The sequence below is a fragment of the Dendrobium catenatum genome, unplaced genomic scaffold (assembly GCF_001605985.2).
Source record: "Dendrobium catenatum unplaced genomic scaffold, ASM160598v2 fragScaff_scaffold_1398, whole genome shotgun sequence".
Classification (NCBI taxonomy): Eukaryota; Viridiplantae; Streptophyta; class Magnoliopsida; order Asparagales; family Orchidaceae; genus Dendrobium; species Dendrobium catenatum.
In genome coordinates, this window is record NW_021319860.1 from 116412 (window position 1) to 133394 (window position 16983).

The 16983-nt window shown below is 34.5% G+C and overlaps 1 protein-coding gene across 4 annotated transcripts; it reads right to left on the reverse strand.

Moving 5' to 3' along the window:
* Window positions 1–305: 305 nt before the first annotated feature.
* Window positions 306–3468, reverse strand: LOC110107095 (FCS-Like Zinc finger 10). Of its 4 annotated transcripts, none has more exons than XM_020837251.2 (3): window positions 3318–3468; window positions 1848–2740; window positions 306–844 (listed from the first exon to the last, which is right to left on the reverse strand). In XM_020837251.2, the coding sequence occupies exons 2-3, from the start codon at window positions 2714–2716 to the stop codon at window positions 706–708; spliced, it is 1008 nt and encodes a 335-aa protein (XP_020692910.1). In that variant the 5' UTR covers window positions 2717–2740; window positions 3318–3468; the 3' UTR covers window positions 306–705. The 4 variants fall into 4 exon arrangements, with proteins under 4 accessions (XP_020692910.1, XP_020692909.1, XP_020692911.1 ...); XM_020837250.2 differs by having other exon boundaries at window positions 3297–3452; XM_020837252.2 differs by lacking the exon at window positions 3318–3468 and adding an exon at window positions 3185–3298.
* Window positions 3469–16983: the final 13515 nt, after the last annotated feature.

The window sequence follows — 16983 nt, forward strand, 5'->3', positions numbered from 1 at the left end:
TAAATAATCAGACACTATTTTGTTCATTCATAAATAGTCAGGGAATCATTTTAATTCTTATCACGGAAATTTTAAATAGCGATAATAAAACAATCCACAACTAAGGCTTAGTTTGGGATAGCTTTAGACCACAGTTTTTTTTCTACTTTCAATAGATTTTTTAACTAAAAAGCAGCTTTACAGAGCAATAAGAAAGTTATCACAAACGAAGCCTAAATCTTTGCAAACAAATTAAGCTCCATAACTTGATAAATATTATTGAATAAGTATAGCACTCTTAAAACTCCAAATGAACACAACTAACATATAAAAGAGCATATTTAAACTGCTCATATTCATTAATGAACTCATGCAAGTCTACAATGAGGTTATACAATAACTGCATAGAATAGAACAAGCAAAAAAGGGAGGCATTTTAGTAGCAAAAAACCTCTTTAGATCATAATAATTATAATATAAATCTACTAAAGTTTCTATCCATAGGAAATAGAATTCAAAATGGAAGGCAACGCCCAGCAAATACCTACAAACAATCTGACCATGAGCACAATCCCAGCGAAACGAATTAATGTACAGGAAGATCGATCGTCCATGGCTGCTTCAGAATTCACATTAGACAGCTCTTTGTCAACAAACGATCAAACGGTTCACTGTCACGGTTCAACGGTCAGTGATGTAGTTCTAAGCTGAGACATCGCTGTTCCTTCAAAGGAATAGATCTTCATGGAAGGAGGAAGAACTGGGAGAATCAAAAGGACCAGTTGCAGGTTTCTCCATTTCCAGCTCTTCTTCGAATAGCATCTCTTGTTCACGGCAGTTGAAGCTGCAGAATGCCTTCTCACCTCTGAAATCCACATTGCAAAAGTTTTACTAATAAAATATCATTGCCTTCCTTCCAGATGTATTGAACATATGATATCCAACATGTAAATTGCAAAAATTTTGATTAAACTATCTAGTAACCATGATAGCATAACTTCATATATCAGGCGCAATCTTATACTAGCGTAACAAATAAGACACTTAGGGTTCACTTGGGACGGCTTTCTTACTGCTTCTTAAAACAGCTTTCTAATACAACAAATTAAATTTTGCACTAGAAAGCTACTTTAAGAAGCAGTAAGAAAGCTGTCTCAAATGAAGCCTTAGCCTTTGTTTGTGACAACTTTCTGACTGTACTGTAAAACAGCTATAGAGAAAGTAATATTTTAAAGCTATTGTATAAAGCAACTTTCTATTATAAAAATTTTCTGAAAGCAACAAAAAAATAATAACCAAACAAAAATTGTGATTGCACAAAATAGTAAGAAAGCTACCCCAAACAAATCCATAGCCTTAAATAGCTCCAATTACTCTTCTAAGATACAATAGATGAGTAAGGTTTTGCTTGGGCCGGTTTTTTTACTGCTTTTAAAAGTAGCTTTCTGTAAATAAAATTAAAATTTTTGCACTGGAAAGCTGCTTTAAGAAGCAGTAAGAAAATCAGTCCGAAAGAATGCTTGAGTTGATGAGTTTGATTAAAAAATTTGCTAGAAATAAGGTATGACAGCCATGAGTAGTTTCAAAATTAATTCATTATAGGTCAAGAATTAAATCATCAAATTACCATGCTTTCTACAACTCAAATCTATCTATCAAATTGTTTAAATGTTATCTAAAACAAAATAAATTGATTTAAATTGATAAATTTAACACATTTGATATGCTAACATCTACATGTCGACAGATTTGATCAACATTTAGATATCATCAAAAAAGAATTAAATATAATTTAGATTTTTTTAAACATGTTATCTAAACAAACAACTAAAATACACTAAGATATGCTAGAACAAGAGATATCTAACCTGTACATATAGATATCTTTGCCTACTTCCAACTTCTTCTTGCAAAAGCAGCAGAAACTCAAGAAATCATTAGAAGTGAAAGAAGGCGAACTCTCCAAGCTCTTAACAATCCAATGAGAGCCTCCTTCTTCCTCTCCTTGCTTATTCTTAGAATCCAGAGACTCGTTCATGTAATCCTCTAAGATACAATCTCCAAAAATATGAGTAGTCTTTGGATTCGGCCCATGGCAGATAATGCAAGTATAATCCTCTGAAAGCTCAATCTCACTTGCAGAAAGTGAACCCATGAATCCATTAATTGAACCACTGGACACGGGAAGAGAACCAGAAAATAAATTTGGAAGAGAGCAGAGATTTGAGCTCTTTGAATCAGAAATAAAAACATCCGAACTTGGCTTGGGGTTATGATAAATTTGCTGAGCTTTATCAGTTATGCAAGATTCAATATTTTCATAAGAACCAAAAGGGGAAAACTGAGACCTCGCCATATTTGGGCTCAAATTTGTTGGTTTGGAGCTTGGTATGTTGACAATTCTCATCTGTGATCCTAAAAGAATGTTCTTTCTCTCAGGACTAAGAAGTCCCTTCTCATCACTGAGAGAATCCACCAAGCCAAGGCCAACTCTACTACAATCCCAGCTTCTTCCCGGCGATCTCGGAGATCGAACAAAAGAAGAACTGAAGTTGGAAAAGAGCCTGTGATCCAATGGAGAAGTGGGGCTCTTCGCAGAATCAGAATCCTGTAATCCCTTCCCTGTAAAGCCGACAAAGAGACCAGGAACGTTGAACAAGGTAGAGCTTTTTATCTTGTCCATAGAATTAGAAGAGAAGCAGGAATCTGAGGCCAAATTGCTTCTCCTTCTCAGCATTATATCTTCTTCCTGCGTAAATACCTGAGAAGATGGAAGCTTTAAGTAAATGCAACATAAGAAAACATTAAAGATTTCAGATTTCAGGAAAAGCAGAACAGGTTGCTTTAGATTGATCAATCCATAAAAAGAGAGAAAAAAAAAAGAGACCTGAAGCCACTTGGATAACATGCATGCTAGTTGGGGAGAAGGAATAGACCTACAACTACCTATTTACCTAAAACTTGACATCAGTGCATTAAATCAAACTCGTAAATCGCCAAAAACTAGAAAGATATGATTTTTTTTCCCGAAAATTTTAGCGCCCAAGCAAAAAATTTCACCCAAGCAAGATCAATATCAGAACCTGAAATCAACTTGCATCCAAGCAAGATCAAGTTTTTGGGGCATCGAAAGAAACGAAGGATCAAATCAATCAGAAAGGAACTGAATTAGTTCTTCACACAGAAACTCAGGAACAAAACATACCAAAAGAGGGAAAAATCTCGAGTCTCAAGAAATAAGAGAATGCTTGATAGAAATAAAGGACGCGAATTTGCATTAGATAGAGATGTAGAGAGCAGCACAGAAGAAATCTTACAAGAGAAATGGGAAAGCTAACCTTCTTCTTCCCCTTCCCCTTTTCCTCTCTCAAGTTCTCTATCAAGTTCCACACTATTCTTTCTCTCTCTTAGAGGCCACTTACATTGAGCTGGCTTAAGAGAGCTCAAGAGAGTAAAAATAGGTTGACATAGGTATCAAGCTTACGCAGTACTCCTCAGTCCTCTCTCTCTCGCATTAGTTTCTCTTTCTATATTTTTATCTTTTTTACTGCAAGCATCAAAATCAGAGCAGCAGTGTGGCTTCTGAAATACTCCTCCATTTATTCAGTAAGAAATAAATATACAACATAGACAATAAATAAAAGGTATCCTATGCATTCTAAGGTGATTTCGAGCCTGCACCAAAGCTCCATTGAATCCATTTACTTCTTATTCTGATAAATAATTAGAAGGAAAAATTACAGAATAAAGAGATCTGCAAAATATGATCTGAAATGATGACTGTAGCTTGCAAATGGTTATTATTGCTTATTTAACTTTATTTTCCACCATTGAATTAATTGCTTTCCATTAATAAATTTTATTTTGGGCAAATCATTATGATTTGAAGAGTATGGCATTGTATTTAACGCATACATTTATTTGAATGCATAATTACTACTATTTAATAATTCTTTCACGAAAGTAATCTGTAAAATTAATAATTAAATTACTATGTTAAATAAATTTTTTTTAATAATATATTCATAAATATTTTATTTCTCTGAAAAATAAACTTTTTTATAGATATTATATTAAACAATGTTTAAAAAATAATAATAAAACTAAGTCAATTTAAAAAGGCAGAGTGTTGTTTGATTTTTATTATGATATTTCATGTTTTTAGTCGTCCAATAACCTTAAGATTTGTGCTAGCAAATCCATTATCTTTAATACAAGATATCATAGAGGAACCAATATTGATCCTTGGCATAAATTCAGCAGCAATACTAATCTCAAAGCTTTACTGCCTAATAAGATCTTGATAGATTCCAACATCATGAACGGAATAATTTCGATTAAAAAAATAATTTGATATATGCTATGATTTGACCCCAAAAAAAAATTATGATATAAAATTTAAAAAATAATCAAAGGAGTGTAATTGCCGAGAAAGGAAGGGAATCTGAGCCGTCGACCTGAAGATAAAGAGACGAGATGCGTTCAACAGATTGGACGGTCGAGATCTCGGACCGGTGGTCCAGCGTGGGTTGGCATCTTTATAAGTGTGTGGAGCAGTGAAAGGAGTCTCTGCTCTCGTTTAAGAGGACACTGATAGAAAAAAAAAAGGACAAAGCTGACACGTGGGACCCACAAAGCTAATGAGTCTTTCTTTTCCTCTATTTTTCAAAGTTTTATTAAAGCATATTTAAATCAGTTGAGCCAGCCGGATGATCCGGTTCGGTCTAACTGAACCCAAAAAACCAAATACAAAAAAAATCAATAGTGGGGTCTCAGTCATGGCAAATTATTACGTCCAGTGTCCAGATTCGTCCGGAAATTAATCCAGAAATGTCACATCATCCAAATACACCGGGCTCTGGTGTATTTTGGTAATGTGACGTGTCTGGATTGGATGTCCGGACGTTCGGTGACCAGACGTAATAATTCGCCCTCAGTCATAGTTTTCAATTTAAAGTCAAATTGATCTGTATCAAAAATTAATAAATAATTTCTATGAATAGTTAATGAAATTTAATGGTTATATTTGATTTTGATGGGTTTAGATCCTCATCAATGAATTTTAAAATTGGCCGGCACATCTTTCTGAAAAAATAAATTTTCAATAAAATTATTCAAGGATTTATTTATGGGTGTAAATGACTTGCATCAAATTCGAATTCGACTCCTTAATCTTAACATAGGCTAGATCTCAAGTAGAGCTTACTTTATGGAGCTCAAATTCAGCTAGTTGGAGCGCAAGCTCGATTTGTGAGCTTAAAGTTGCAAGAAAGCTTCACAAGGAAGCCAATATGAGAGCTTAATGGAGAATTAATCAATGATGTTAAAACAGAAGAAGAGCAAGTCATGACGAGACCCACCGAGCTTGAAGAAAGAAGAAGAAGAGTTCATGATGGGGAGAGCTCATCAAAGTTGTTCTCTACAACGTTTGAAGGAGAAGAAAGAGAATTCAAGATGAAAGATGTGACGCGTGAAGAAGAAGAAGAGAAGGCCACCACGAGATGCAACAAGAGTCAAAAGATGATTGTGTGACGGCATCGTTAGCATAAGAAGTGAGATAAATGAAATTATTGAATACCGTAAAATCTTAAATCACTACAATGAGAGTTACCATACATTAGAATTTACATAAAATATGAAACATGAGAGAAATGTTATTCAGTTTGAGCTTCTTGTAAGTAAACGAGTCAAATCCGATTGATCTTGAGCTCAAACTTGTATATTATACGAGTTGTAATTTGAGTTTGAGCTTGAGCTTACAACACGATAAGATTGACTTGCTAGCTCATTAGCACGCCAAGTTCAAACGTGCTTGTAATTCATCTCAACTCACTTCATTTTTAATTTACATAAATCTAAAGTTTTTATATTTTGTTATATATAATATTTAATTTTTATATTTATTTATATAATACTCTAATATTTAAATGAAAATCATAACTTAATATATGACTCATAATTAATTTATAATGAACCAAATTACTCCAACTTTTACAAATAAATGTCAAAACTCTCACAAAAACATTTTAGTGGCCTTTTGATCATAGGAGTTCTTTAACTGTCCTTTTCTTAACACCTTTGTATTCAACAATCACAAAGAGTAAGTTCATGTCAACTAGCTCACAATTTATAATATGTTTAAAGTTAGTAATGCTATGCATTTGAATATCTTGATCAATTGAACTTAACTTTATTATAACCATTGGTTTTCAGTTTGTTATGTCTATCTTATAATATAATATTTTAGACCAATTATAATTGCTTAAAACAATTGAAACAAATTATATTGTTGTATTGTATTATTTCAGACAACGGTCTTTTCGATCACTTTCATTTAACTATGATTTTTCCGACCTCCGTTGCCTGAGTATGATCTTTATGACCTTCATCGTCTACTGATTATGGTCCTTCCAACCACCTTCGTCTGACTATGGTCTTTACAACATCCGTTTCCCGACTACAGTTTTTTTTTACCACCTTTGCACGACTAATGTCTTTTCGCCCTCCTACTATGATCTCTTCGACCTCCATCACGCCACTACGATCCTTCTGAACGCCTTCAGCCGACTACGATATTTCCGACCTCCATCGCATGCCAACTACACTCTCTTCAACTACCATCTCCAAATTATGGTCTCCTTGATTGTTGTCACCCAATTATAATTTTTCCAACCTCCGTCGACTACCAACTTTTATCTTTTCGACCTCCATTGCTCGAATACGGTCCTTCCGACCACCGTCGCACAACTACTATCCTTCCGACCTACATCACTCGTCAACTATGGTCTTTCCGATCAAACGAACATATCAACACTAATTCTTCCATCTCTCACCATGTAATGCACACTATATGATGTATTTGCCGCCTCAAACCAAGGCTTTCCCCCTCAAGGAAGGGCCTTTTGTAATCAACCGCAAACACTAGTGGATTCATTTAAACTGGCCAGTCCTCTGGCTTTCTCTCATTTTTAGGGGCTTCCAAGTAAAAACTTTGATGTCCCTTATGAATGCTAAACCCCTATTTTTTATCTGTATACATACTAAATTTTTGTATAAAACTAAGACAAAAAAATTATGTTTCTCTACTACCATAAATGTCCAAGTCCGCAAAGATTTCAAGTAAAACACATGTTTTCTTATATGTATATAATTCATTTTTATGCTCGAGAAAAAAGTATTTGTTAGCAAGATTGACAGATAAAGCGATATAAATATAGACACCCTCATTTGATAAAAATATCTCACTTTATTATGCGTTAATTATAATTAATTTTTTACTAAAAATTCGACATATTGGCCCATTTTGAATAAGTACGAAAATTATTATCCAATTAATTATTAGTTAAGGTTAGATATATAAACGGAACGATGAGATAAATTTGCACCAAAGCCCAATGGAATTATAAACTTACATTTCCTTTTGTGTTTCTTATTAAATTCTTTTAATAATGTAATTAACATAATTGCATATATCTCTCGCCTATCGCCTGATGAGCTATAAATCGTCATTTAACAAATAGTTTTTAGTCAAAGTTAAAAGTAATTAGCAAAATTCTTTACTGATTAAAAAATCTTAATTATTAATTAAAGACTTAATTGCCTTTAATAATTATTATTTATTACATGATTTTTAAATGTTGATGTGAAATATGTGAATTTATATTTGACTTTAATGCTTATTCACATCAAGAAGTTTCGTATAGTGTTCCTCCGCCGATAAGATCGAAGTTTATTTGACAAATCACACTTTAATGATTGATTAAGACCACTAATCATAATTATAAATTGATAACCACTGAGCTTTAACGTGTGCTTGTATGCTTGTACTGCCTTCCTAGAGCCCACTGATTTACTTGATAACAACTTATTTATTTATTTATTTATTTACTTTTTCTCTGACAATTCTGCTAATTCTTTTTTTTTTAATCTATTTTGTAGTGGCATAAAAACAATTATAAAATAAATACTTTTTTGTTTGGGATTTAAAATTGGTGCACTCATTAAATGTTTACATTTATTTACTTAGATAGTTGAATAAATCTCAGCATTATTTGTTAATTTGGATTTATTTTTTTTATTTGTTAATTTGGATGATAGTCATAAGAAAAACAATTTGATCATGAATCTCAATATATATTAAAAAAATAAAAATATGCAAAATTAAATTTAGTGTCATCCAAATTCCAATTCAATAAACTTATAATTGAATCAATTGTATCAATGAGATTGAACTATTGACACTAAAAATAAGATGATTTGAATCCAAATGAGCTCAAATAAAAAAAATAGATCCCTTTGAATGCTATTACACTGTTATATCAGCAAGGGCCAAAAATGCCGGGTGCTCTGCTAGGGTTTGCGTCTCGTTCGGAGCTCTGTTGTCTTATGCCTGTTTTGTGGCTGCTGGTGGCTTTTCGCTTCTCAGGGAAGTTCTGATTTCTCCTTTCATGGTTTCTTCTTCATTTTATTTTTTGCTTTGTTCTCGACTGGTTTCTCCACATCGATTTTGGTTGATGGCAGGTAAGCGCTTATTGTTCATGTTTTTTTGGCTGGTAAATCTTCTTCGAACTCTTTCTGTGATGCTCTATCTAGTGGTTCTTCCTCCTCCCTCTTTCTGGATCTCAAAATTGCTTCCTTTCGTGGTTTGTCGTTGTTGTGGATTTTGAAAGCAGAAATTTTACCGTTACTGGCTCCTTTTGAGTTTGCTTTGATCGGTAAATTCCCTTTGCATAAACCACCGCTCTAGGCTATTTGCAAATTTTTTTTAATCTTAAGCTCAATGGTGAGTTTTATGTTACTGTTCTGAATCCCAGGCATGTGTTAATAAAACTTGTCAATGACCTAGACTACTGTCGTGTTTTTGCTCACCGTTCTTACTTTGTTAATAATTGTTATATGAAAATTTTCAAGTGGACACCATCCTTTGATGTTGAAATTGAATCATCCATTATTCCCATTTGGATTTCTTTTCCATACATGCATTGCCATATATTTTCCTCAAGGATTTTGCATGGTTTATGATCTATGTTTGGTCAGCCTCTTAAGATTGATCATGCTACGTCGGCTAGCTCTAGGCCTTTGGTAGCTCGTGTCCTGGTTGAGCTGGATATTACTAAATCCTATCCTGATAGGGGTGGTTGGTCCAAAAACTTTAGGGTATATGATTAGGCTGTGGTTGTTATGGAAGATTTCCCTTATTATTGCTCCCATTGTAAGTCTTTGGGACACTTCAAATTTGAATGCAAATTTCTCCATCCCCAGTTAGCTTTAACTCATACATCTTTGACTAAGGCTGTTGATCATGTTTTGGATAATGTTAATATTTCGATTGACCTTGTTGATGGCCTCCAGCCTGTGGCTCGTGTCTTGGAGCCTGAGATTGTAACGGATGCTTCAGCAGCTGTGGATGTTTTGATTCCTCCTTTGGAGTTTCAGAGGAAGTTCCTCTACTTTGTGGTTTGCTCCCAGTTTAATGCTGATGCTTTTGTGATGGAGGTTGTTAGTGCGCTTGCTGGGGGTCTTTCACCTATTGTTGTTGAGAAGTTTCATAGTGGTTGTGTTTCTGATGAAATTTTGGTGGATACTGTTGAGGGCCAATGTGGAATTAATATGGTCGTGGATGATGGATCCATTGATTTGGATTGGTCAACAACTATTTCTCCTATAACTGATTCAGTTACACCTATGAGGGTTCTTATGTCTGCTCAATTTGTTGATGTGACAGTGCCTCTAATTTCCAATGTTGCTTTACATACTCAATTAGGCAAGTCTATAGATTATTACGTAGATGACTCGGATGGGTTGAATGTTTCCCCTGTTAGTCTGGTTGGGGATTTGGCGGTTTTTCCTGTCTCATATGTGGGTTTCATGAATCGCATATGGTGCAGGTGAATCCTCTCGTAGAAAATGATTTTATCTTGGTTGGGGAAAATCGTCGTCGCAAGAAATCCAAATAAGCTTTTTGGCGTTTCCTTTGTTTGGATGCTGTGGCTGATTGGTTGTATGGCTCTTTGGATTTTAATTTGCGACTGTTTTTCGTTAGTTTGGTAGGTGTGGCGGAGATTTTTTGTTTGGGCAATGATGAGGCGAACCTGCGAGCTATCTAATCGTAAGGCTTGTTGGCAACCACAGTTGGTGACTTCTTGCTGCCCTTCGTGCGAGATATTTGTCTTTTGGTTTTTCTGGCATGTTGCTTGCCCTATGGATGACCCCAGCTTATCGTTTGGGTGGTTGTAGTGTTTCGCCACTAACTGGGCCCGTGTTTAGTGATTCCCCCTTTCTTTTTTTGGACGATTGCTCCACTGTGTTTTTTTTTTCCCTTAGCTGATGTTTGCTTCTTTTTCTTTGGTTGGCTATATTTTCCCTTTTATGAAATAAAATCTCTTGTTAAAAAAAAGAGCCCAAATAAAAAAATTAGGCTTTGTTTGGAACGACTTTCTTACTACTTCTTAAAATGGCTTTTTAGTAAAAAGTTAAAATTTTTGTACTTGAAAGCTGCTTTAAGAAGCAATAAAAAATCATTCCCAAACAAAGCCTTAATTGTATTTGAAAACTCTAGGATATTAATTGTACAATCATTGCTTGACCATCATCGTTGGACTACATCCTGATATTTGCTATTGGACCTTTGCAACTCAACCATCATCATCGAACCGGTATCACTTTTTCGCTATCACCTAACCACCATCGTCGAACCACCTCTAATCAACCACAGCCTAATCATTGTCATTGGACTGTCGCAGCCCAATCACCATCTTAGGGTCTCTGTTGCTTGACCTAGTCAGTCAAATCATTTTCACTTAGCCACATCTATTTGAATGCCCTTCATCCTATATCATTTTTATAGTATCTTTAATCAGCTCCTTATAGTATTGTAATTTTGCCGTCTTAAATTAAAATGCATGCAAACATCATAATCAACTTTCACATAGTGAAATCATTTCTACTGGGCCTTATCTTGTAATTTTCCCTTTTCATAGGCTTTACTGAAAAAACATTAGTGTCACTAGTACTTTTTTTTTCATTTATCTATTTATATGCTAGATCTCCGTACATATACTCTCTCACATATCTAAATAAAAATATTTATTTAAATGAGTAGTATCAAATAGAAAAATAAATTAAGCTTCATTAAAGTTCAATTATAACTCAATTTTGATTAAATAAATTAATAAAGAAATTTAATCATAGTTTTAAATCTAAGATTATATTCAAGCTTAATTGGAACTCCCAATGAAGAAAAATTCATGAGCTCGAGAAATCCTTATTTTTTGTTTAAATTAAAGTTATTCAATTGACTTTTAATAAGTATTTTACATAATTAAAATAGAGTTATTAAATTATTTCTCAAAACAAATTTATTGCAACAGTTTTACGATTTATTTTACAAAAAGAAATCGGAATTTTACAAACAAATTCAATGAAAGGCTTCATCCTTACTTTCCGGTACAGAACGTCGTGTCGTCTAGCGAAATTCGGCTTTTGATGATTTCGTCCGGCAGGTATCGGCCGACACGCTTCCCGCACCAGGCGCGCATGCTTCTTTTAATCGGACGTCCAGAACGAGAGATCCTTTAGAACCAACGGTCTAGATCTATTTTTCGTACATCCAGCCAGTCCGACCAAGGCGGACCTATCGCACGTGTAGACTACCTGATGTGGCACGAACTGCACCGTTAGATACGAAACAAAAAAAGGCTCACATATCAACGAGAATAATAATCATGAAATTTAAATTTCACTAAAAAAGCAGAAAAAAAAAAATTAAATTCAGTTATGATAAAATTATTGAATAAATAAAATATAATTAAATTCAATAGAAATATTTTTTTAGACAATTTCATAGTGCAATGTAAATAAATATATTTAGAGCTTCAAAATAATCGAACATTAGTCAACTATTAAATAAATTACAATTCATTCATGATCATTTGTTCAAGTAATTAAATAAATTTAATTATTTTTTAATATATTCAACTATTAAATAAACATATTGTACTATGTTTATTTATGTTCATCAATACAATTAAAACTCGTAAATAAGCCTGATATAAAACTCTTTAAGAAGATTGATTAATATTTAAAACAAAACTTGTGAATGGTTAAGAATCCATTAAATCTTATTATAAAATTTTATTTTAATATTTTTTTAAAACTCGATAAGCACAGAACCAATTGAATATGAACCAAATACAAATCAGACATGATCATCTATCATTTTAATTGCACCAAGCTTATATGCAAATAGAAAAGCTCAAATCAAGCTCCAACAAAGCTTTGAACAACATGATAATAAATGAGCTCAAATATAAACAAACATTTGCTCATATCGGCTCAATTTGTTTGCAACCCTAAATATAGTCATTCATAGTAAAAAAAATATAAAAAATTAGTCAAGATATTCTTTTCAAAATTACTATCAACATAAATCTTAAAATGGTCATAATTATTTTGAGATAATAAAAACAATATAAAACTTAATAATTTTTTATTTACATTCAGATCTAGCTAAGTTAAAATCTTATCGAAAACCTTTTTAAGTCGGCTGATTAACCTTAATTGAGCTTAATTAATCTAAGTTAAAAACATTGAGCTAATTATTTATATGTGGATAAGATTTCTATAGGAATGCAATAATTCTGGGAAGCCCCACCCTCACACTCGCAGTATACGAAATATTCCGTGACGCAAAAATTATTTAATTAAAAAAACTATTTATTTATTTATAGATTCTATGCATTAGTAGTGGGTCACCAACACAATAATATTTAAAATTAATTAACATTTAATTAAAAAATATAGCATTCGTTAATTACATTATTTAAGTACTAATTTACTCTTTTTAAGCAAAAATTAGAGAATTAGCAGAATTAATATTTTGTAAGTTCACGTAGGTTATCGCACCCACTTCAGAAAGGCCGACCCGACACGTGGGTCCCGGAAATAGAATTATAGAAGTGGATTAGATCACGGTGACGGTGAGGTTACCGGAGCTTTTACAGAGCAGGGTGTGGGGGCGGCGCTGCAGGAGAAGGATTTAGTAGCGAGGTCAGAGTTCTCTTACAGTCGTGCGAGGGACAGTAAGTAATGTGGTCCCCATGCGTACGACTTTCTATGTGATGATGCAAATTTAAGCAGCTTACCTTTATATATATATATATATATGGACATTTAGATAGGGAAATTCATACACATAATATATTCATAAATATTCAAATCCGAAACCTCTTAGTTGGAAATCTAAGCTTTCAACCAAAAGGCAAAGGTGAGATGTGTACCTTGATATATTTTGAAAGACAACTCTTCTTGATTTATTGGTTGAGAAATTTGATTATCAATAAAAAATTGTTGGATCATCTGAACCCTAATTTTAGCGAGCTTGTAAGAGAAGAACCCAACGTCACCAAAATTTGTCTAGTAGGATCCCCAAATGGGTCCAAATTGGAGCGTCGAAGCACATTTAGAAAATTTAAAACATAAAGTGAATGATCAAATGATATTCAAATATGACATGCTCATAATAGAATCGAGCGGCGTAGCAAGACTAATCCAACAAGCCCAAGATTGCTTAATTCCAACATCATTTGCGCATATACATGCTTAACAAATGCTCTATGATTGAGGGGATCAATATGAGCCGACCGATGGAGCACTCCGAATTTGTCCTGGGTCTTTTCCATATCTACAATGCATATCATTCTAAAAAATCTATAAATAGACCCCAACTCACATGGTGAGGAGGGCTTGGAGCTTTTTGTTGGAGATTGAAGAAAACTATGAGACTTCAAAAATATAGAGCTCCACCGAAGTACCATCGCCGGCGAACTTCCGTCGACCATCGTCGGACCATTGCCCGACCGTTGACAATCGTCGGACCATTGCCTGGCCGCTGACCGTCGTCGGACTTCCTCTAGACCATCGCCCAACTGTCATCCATCGTCGTTGTCGACTATGTTCCCTTCGACACTATCACACACCGACTACGATCCCTCCGACCACTGTTGCCCGTCGACTAGGGTCCTTGTGTAAAGGCCATTTTTCTCCCAGGATCGTCCGGGACGAAGTTGGATCGTTCGAGACGATCGGTACAGGTTGTGCGGGAAATGTTTATGGCTGCATGGTTCGTCTGGACGAAATTTGGATCGTCTGGATGAAAATTTTACAGAGCCAAATCGTCCAGGGACGATAATTAATCTCGTATGGACGAAATTCGCCCAGAGCCAAATCGTCCCGGGACAAAGTTTCGATCGTCCGGGACGATCCGTCTGGATATATATAGAAATGAGATACTTTGAAGAGAGAGAAAAGCTCAGGAGAGAGAAAATCGAAGGAAAATAAAGGAGAAGTGATTTTTCGGCGACTCCGGTCCGTTTTCGTCCGTTGCTGTAGTTAAAGAAGTTGACCGACTCGAGGTAAGGCACATTCCGCCTTTCTCAATTTTCAAAAATGAGGATTTTGACGAGTTTTCTGTTTTGTATTTTGTTTCCGTAAGTGAATTTTGGGTATTATTTTCTTTTGACAAAGATTTTACCGCGTAACTTTTGGTATGTCTTTGAGATGATAATTATGCACATTTTGAGTATTTTCTGGAAGATTTTTATCGAATATTTTGGATTCTGCGGTGTTTTAAGTGAACTGCAAATTATCAGGATGTTAAAAAATATTTTGTCAGTACAATGAAAGTCTTACAATGTTGTTGTGAATGTTCTGTGGTAATTTGGTAACTTTCTGAATCTTTGAGTTTTGTGTAAATTCCGTATACTGCCGTTATGCCGCTGAATTTTCGTACGATTTCTGAAATTTCTGAAATAAGATGATTTGAATATTTAAAGTGTTTGTGTGATATCAAAAGGGGCTATAAGGGGCCAAAATCCGTTGAGATTCTGTAAGTGTCAGGAAAAGGGGCTATAAGGGGCCAGAATCCGTTGAGATTTTGTAAGTGTCAGGGAATGGAGACATAAGGGGCCAGAATCCGTCGAGATTCTGTAAAGGTCTGGGAATCTGAAATCTGATATGTGATATGTTATCTGGAATATGATGTTTGAAATCTGAAATCTGTTATATGACTTATCTGATCTGTTTTATGAATCATCCGATATATGTACGATTCTGGTTATTCCGTACGATTCTGTCTGCTCTGTGACTTGAAAACTTTATGATATCTGTACTGAACGCCGATTCGACATGACTTCGTTTTCTGTATTTGATGTGATTTATGATTGAATAAGCATCTGTTCTATGATTTTCATACGGCTATTTCTGATGTGAGTTTCTGACGATTTTGATTGATGATTGATGCCTTGCTGAGCTGTTAGCTCATCCTTGTTTTCTACGTAGTTTTCAGGTTCTGGGAAAGGGAAGGAAGTTGTGGATTAGCGGTCCAGAGTCTGATCTGTGATTAGGTATTTTGTACTTTTGATTTTTTGCACAGTCATGGCTTATCTGTTCTGTTATGTTCTGTTCTTTCTGTCTGGAAGCCATGTACTGTATATGTATATGATTATTTTGGTGAAAGAAAAGATATATGAACTGCGCTGTATTTGAATGTTTATAGTACCTCTGTGTTTTTCTGTCTGTGTTATATTTGAAAGAAAGTTCTGAAGCAAATTCCAAAACCAGATCCTGGATTTTCAAAGGCTGTGTCGCGACCCGATGCGAGCGGGATCTGTCCTGGTCGGGTTGGGTCGTGACACCTTGTGACCACCGTTGCACGTCGACTAGGGTCATTACGACCATAGTTGCCTGTCGACTAATGTCCCTTTGACCTCTGTCACCCGCCGATTAGAGTCCCTGTGACCACCGTCGCCCGCCAATTACGGTCTCTATGACTATCGTTGCCGATTGATTACGATCCCTCCGACCTTCATCACCTACCGACTACGATTTCTCCGACCTTCGTCGCCCACCGACTACGATCTCTCTGACCACCATTGCCCGACTACAGCTCTTCCGACCGAATGAACATGCCTACACTTTCTTGAGAACAACTCCCACCTCACTAAATTATTCCATCTCCCACCATATAATGTGCTTTATATGATGTATATTTGCTACATCAATCCAAGGCCCTTTCCCAAAGAAAGGGCCTCATTTGTAATCAACAATAAATACTAGTAAAACCATTTCAATTGGGTCATACTCTATGGGTTTTCTCCTTTTTTGGGGTTTTCACGTAAAAATCTTATTGTCTCTTATGACTCATGCACCACTCTCTCTTATCTGTATGTGTGTTTGATTTTGTCCAAAACTTGAATGCTAAACTCTATATATCTCTACCGCCGCAAATGCTCCAGTCCACAATAATAGTAAATTTTATTTCTTTCAAATTGTGATCAATAAACTTTCCCTTTTTTTAACTTGAATATAATTAAGGATCAAATTATTCAAGATTAAGCAAATTTGAAATGTTTATATATTGATAAATTTTTCTTCTCTTATGAGGATGTACTGTGATAATTGATTTATCATTCGGAGGTAACATATGTCCCTCAAGAGGTAAGAGAATGACTCTCTAAATAAGACATGGGATGACAAGGATTGACATTTAATGATTTAAACTCAGATTTTATTTGGGACGAATTTTTTAATGCTTTTAAAAGCAATTTTTTAGCATAAAGATTTTTTGACATAAAAAAAAAATTATACTAAAAGTTGCTTTATAAAATAATAGAGCTCTTTCAAACCCTAATTCTAATTTTAGTTCAAAACTCACTTTCAGATAGAGAATGAGACCTTATTTATAATTTTTTCAGGGCACACCATCTGATATCACAATTAACTTCATTGGTCATAGATTATTCTTTTAGCATTTTGATAACATCAAAATTGAGTCAACTTGAACTCAGTAGTTTTCTCTCGTCGAGACCTATAAGCACGTAAGATTCATATATTAATTAATAATTGAATTAATGCATGAAAATTGAATTAGAGTTTGGATGATTCAAAATTTAGTTCTAAAATTTTTAAATCACATTCCTGCTTGAACAAATGAAATTTATGATGAAA

Bases quoted from the DNA above. Each gene is read 5' to 3' on its own strand.
- LOC110107095 (XM_020837251.2), bottom strand. From the start codon at position 2,716: ATGCTGAGAAGGAGAAGCAATTTGGCCTCAGATTCCTGCTTCTCTTCT. The intron at 845-1,847 runs GTTAGATATCTC...TGTGGATTTCAG, and splicing joins AAAGATATCTATATGTACAG to AGGTGAGAAGGCATTCTGCA.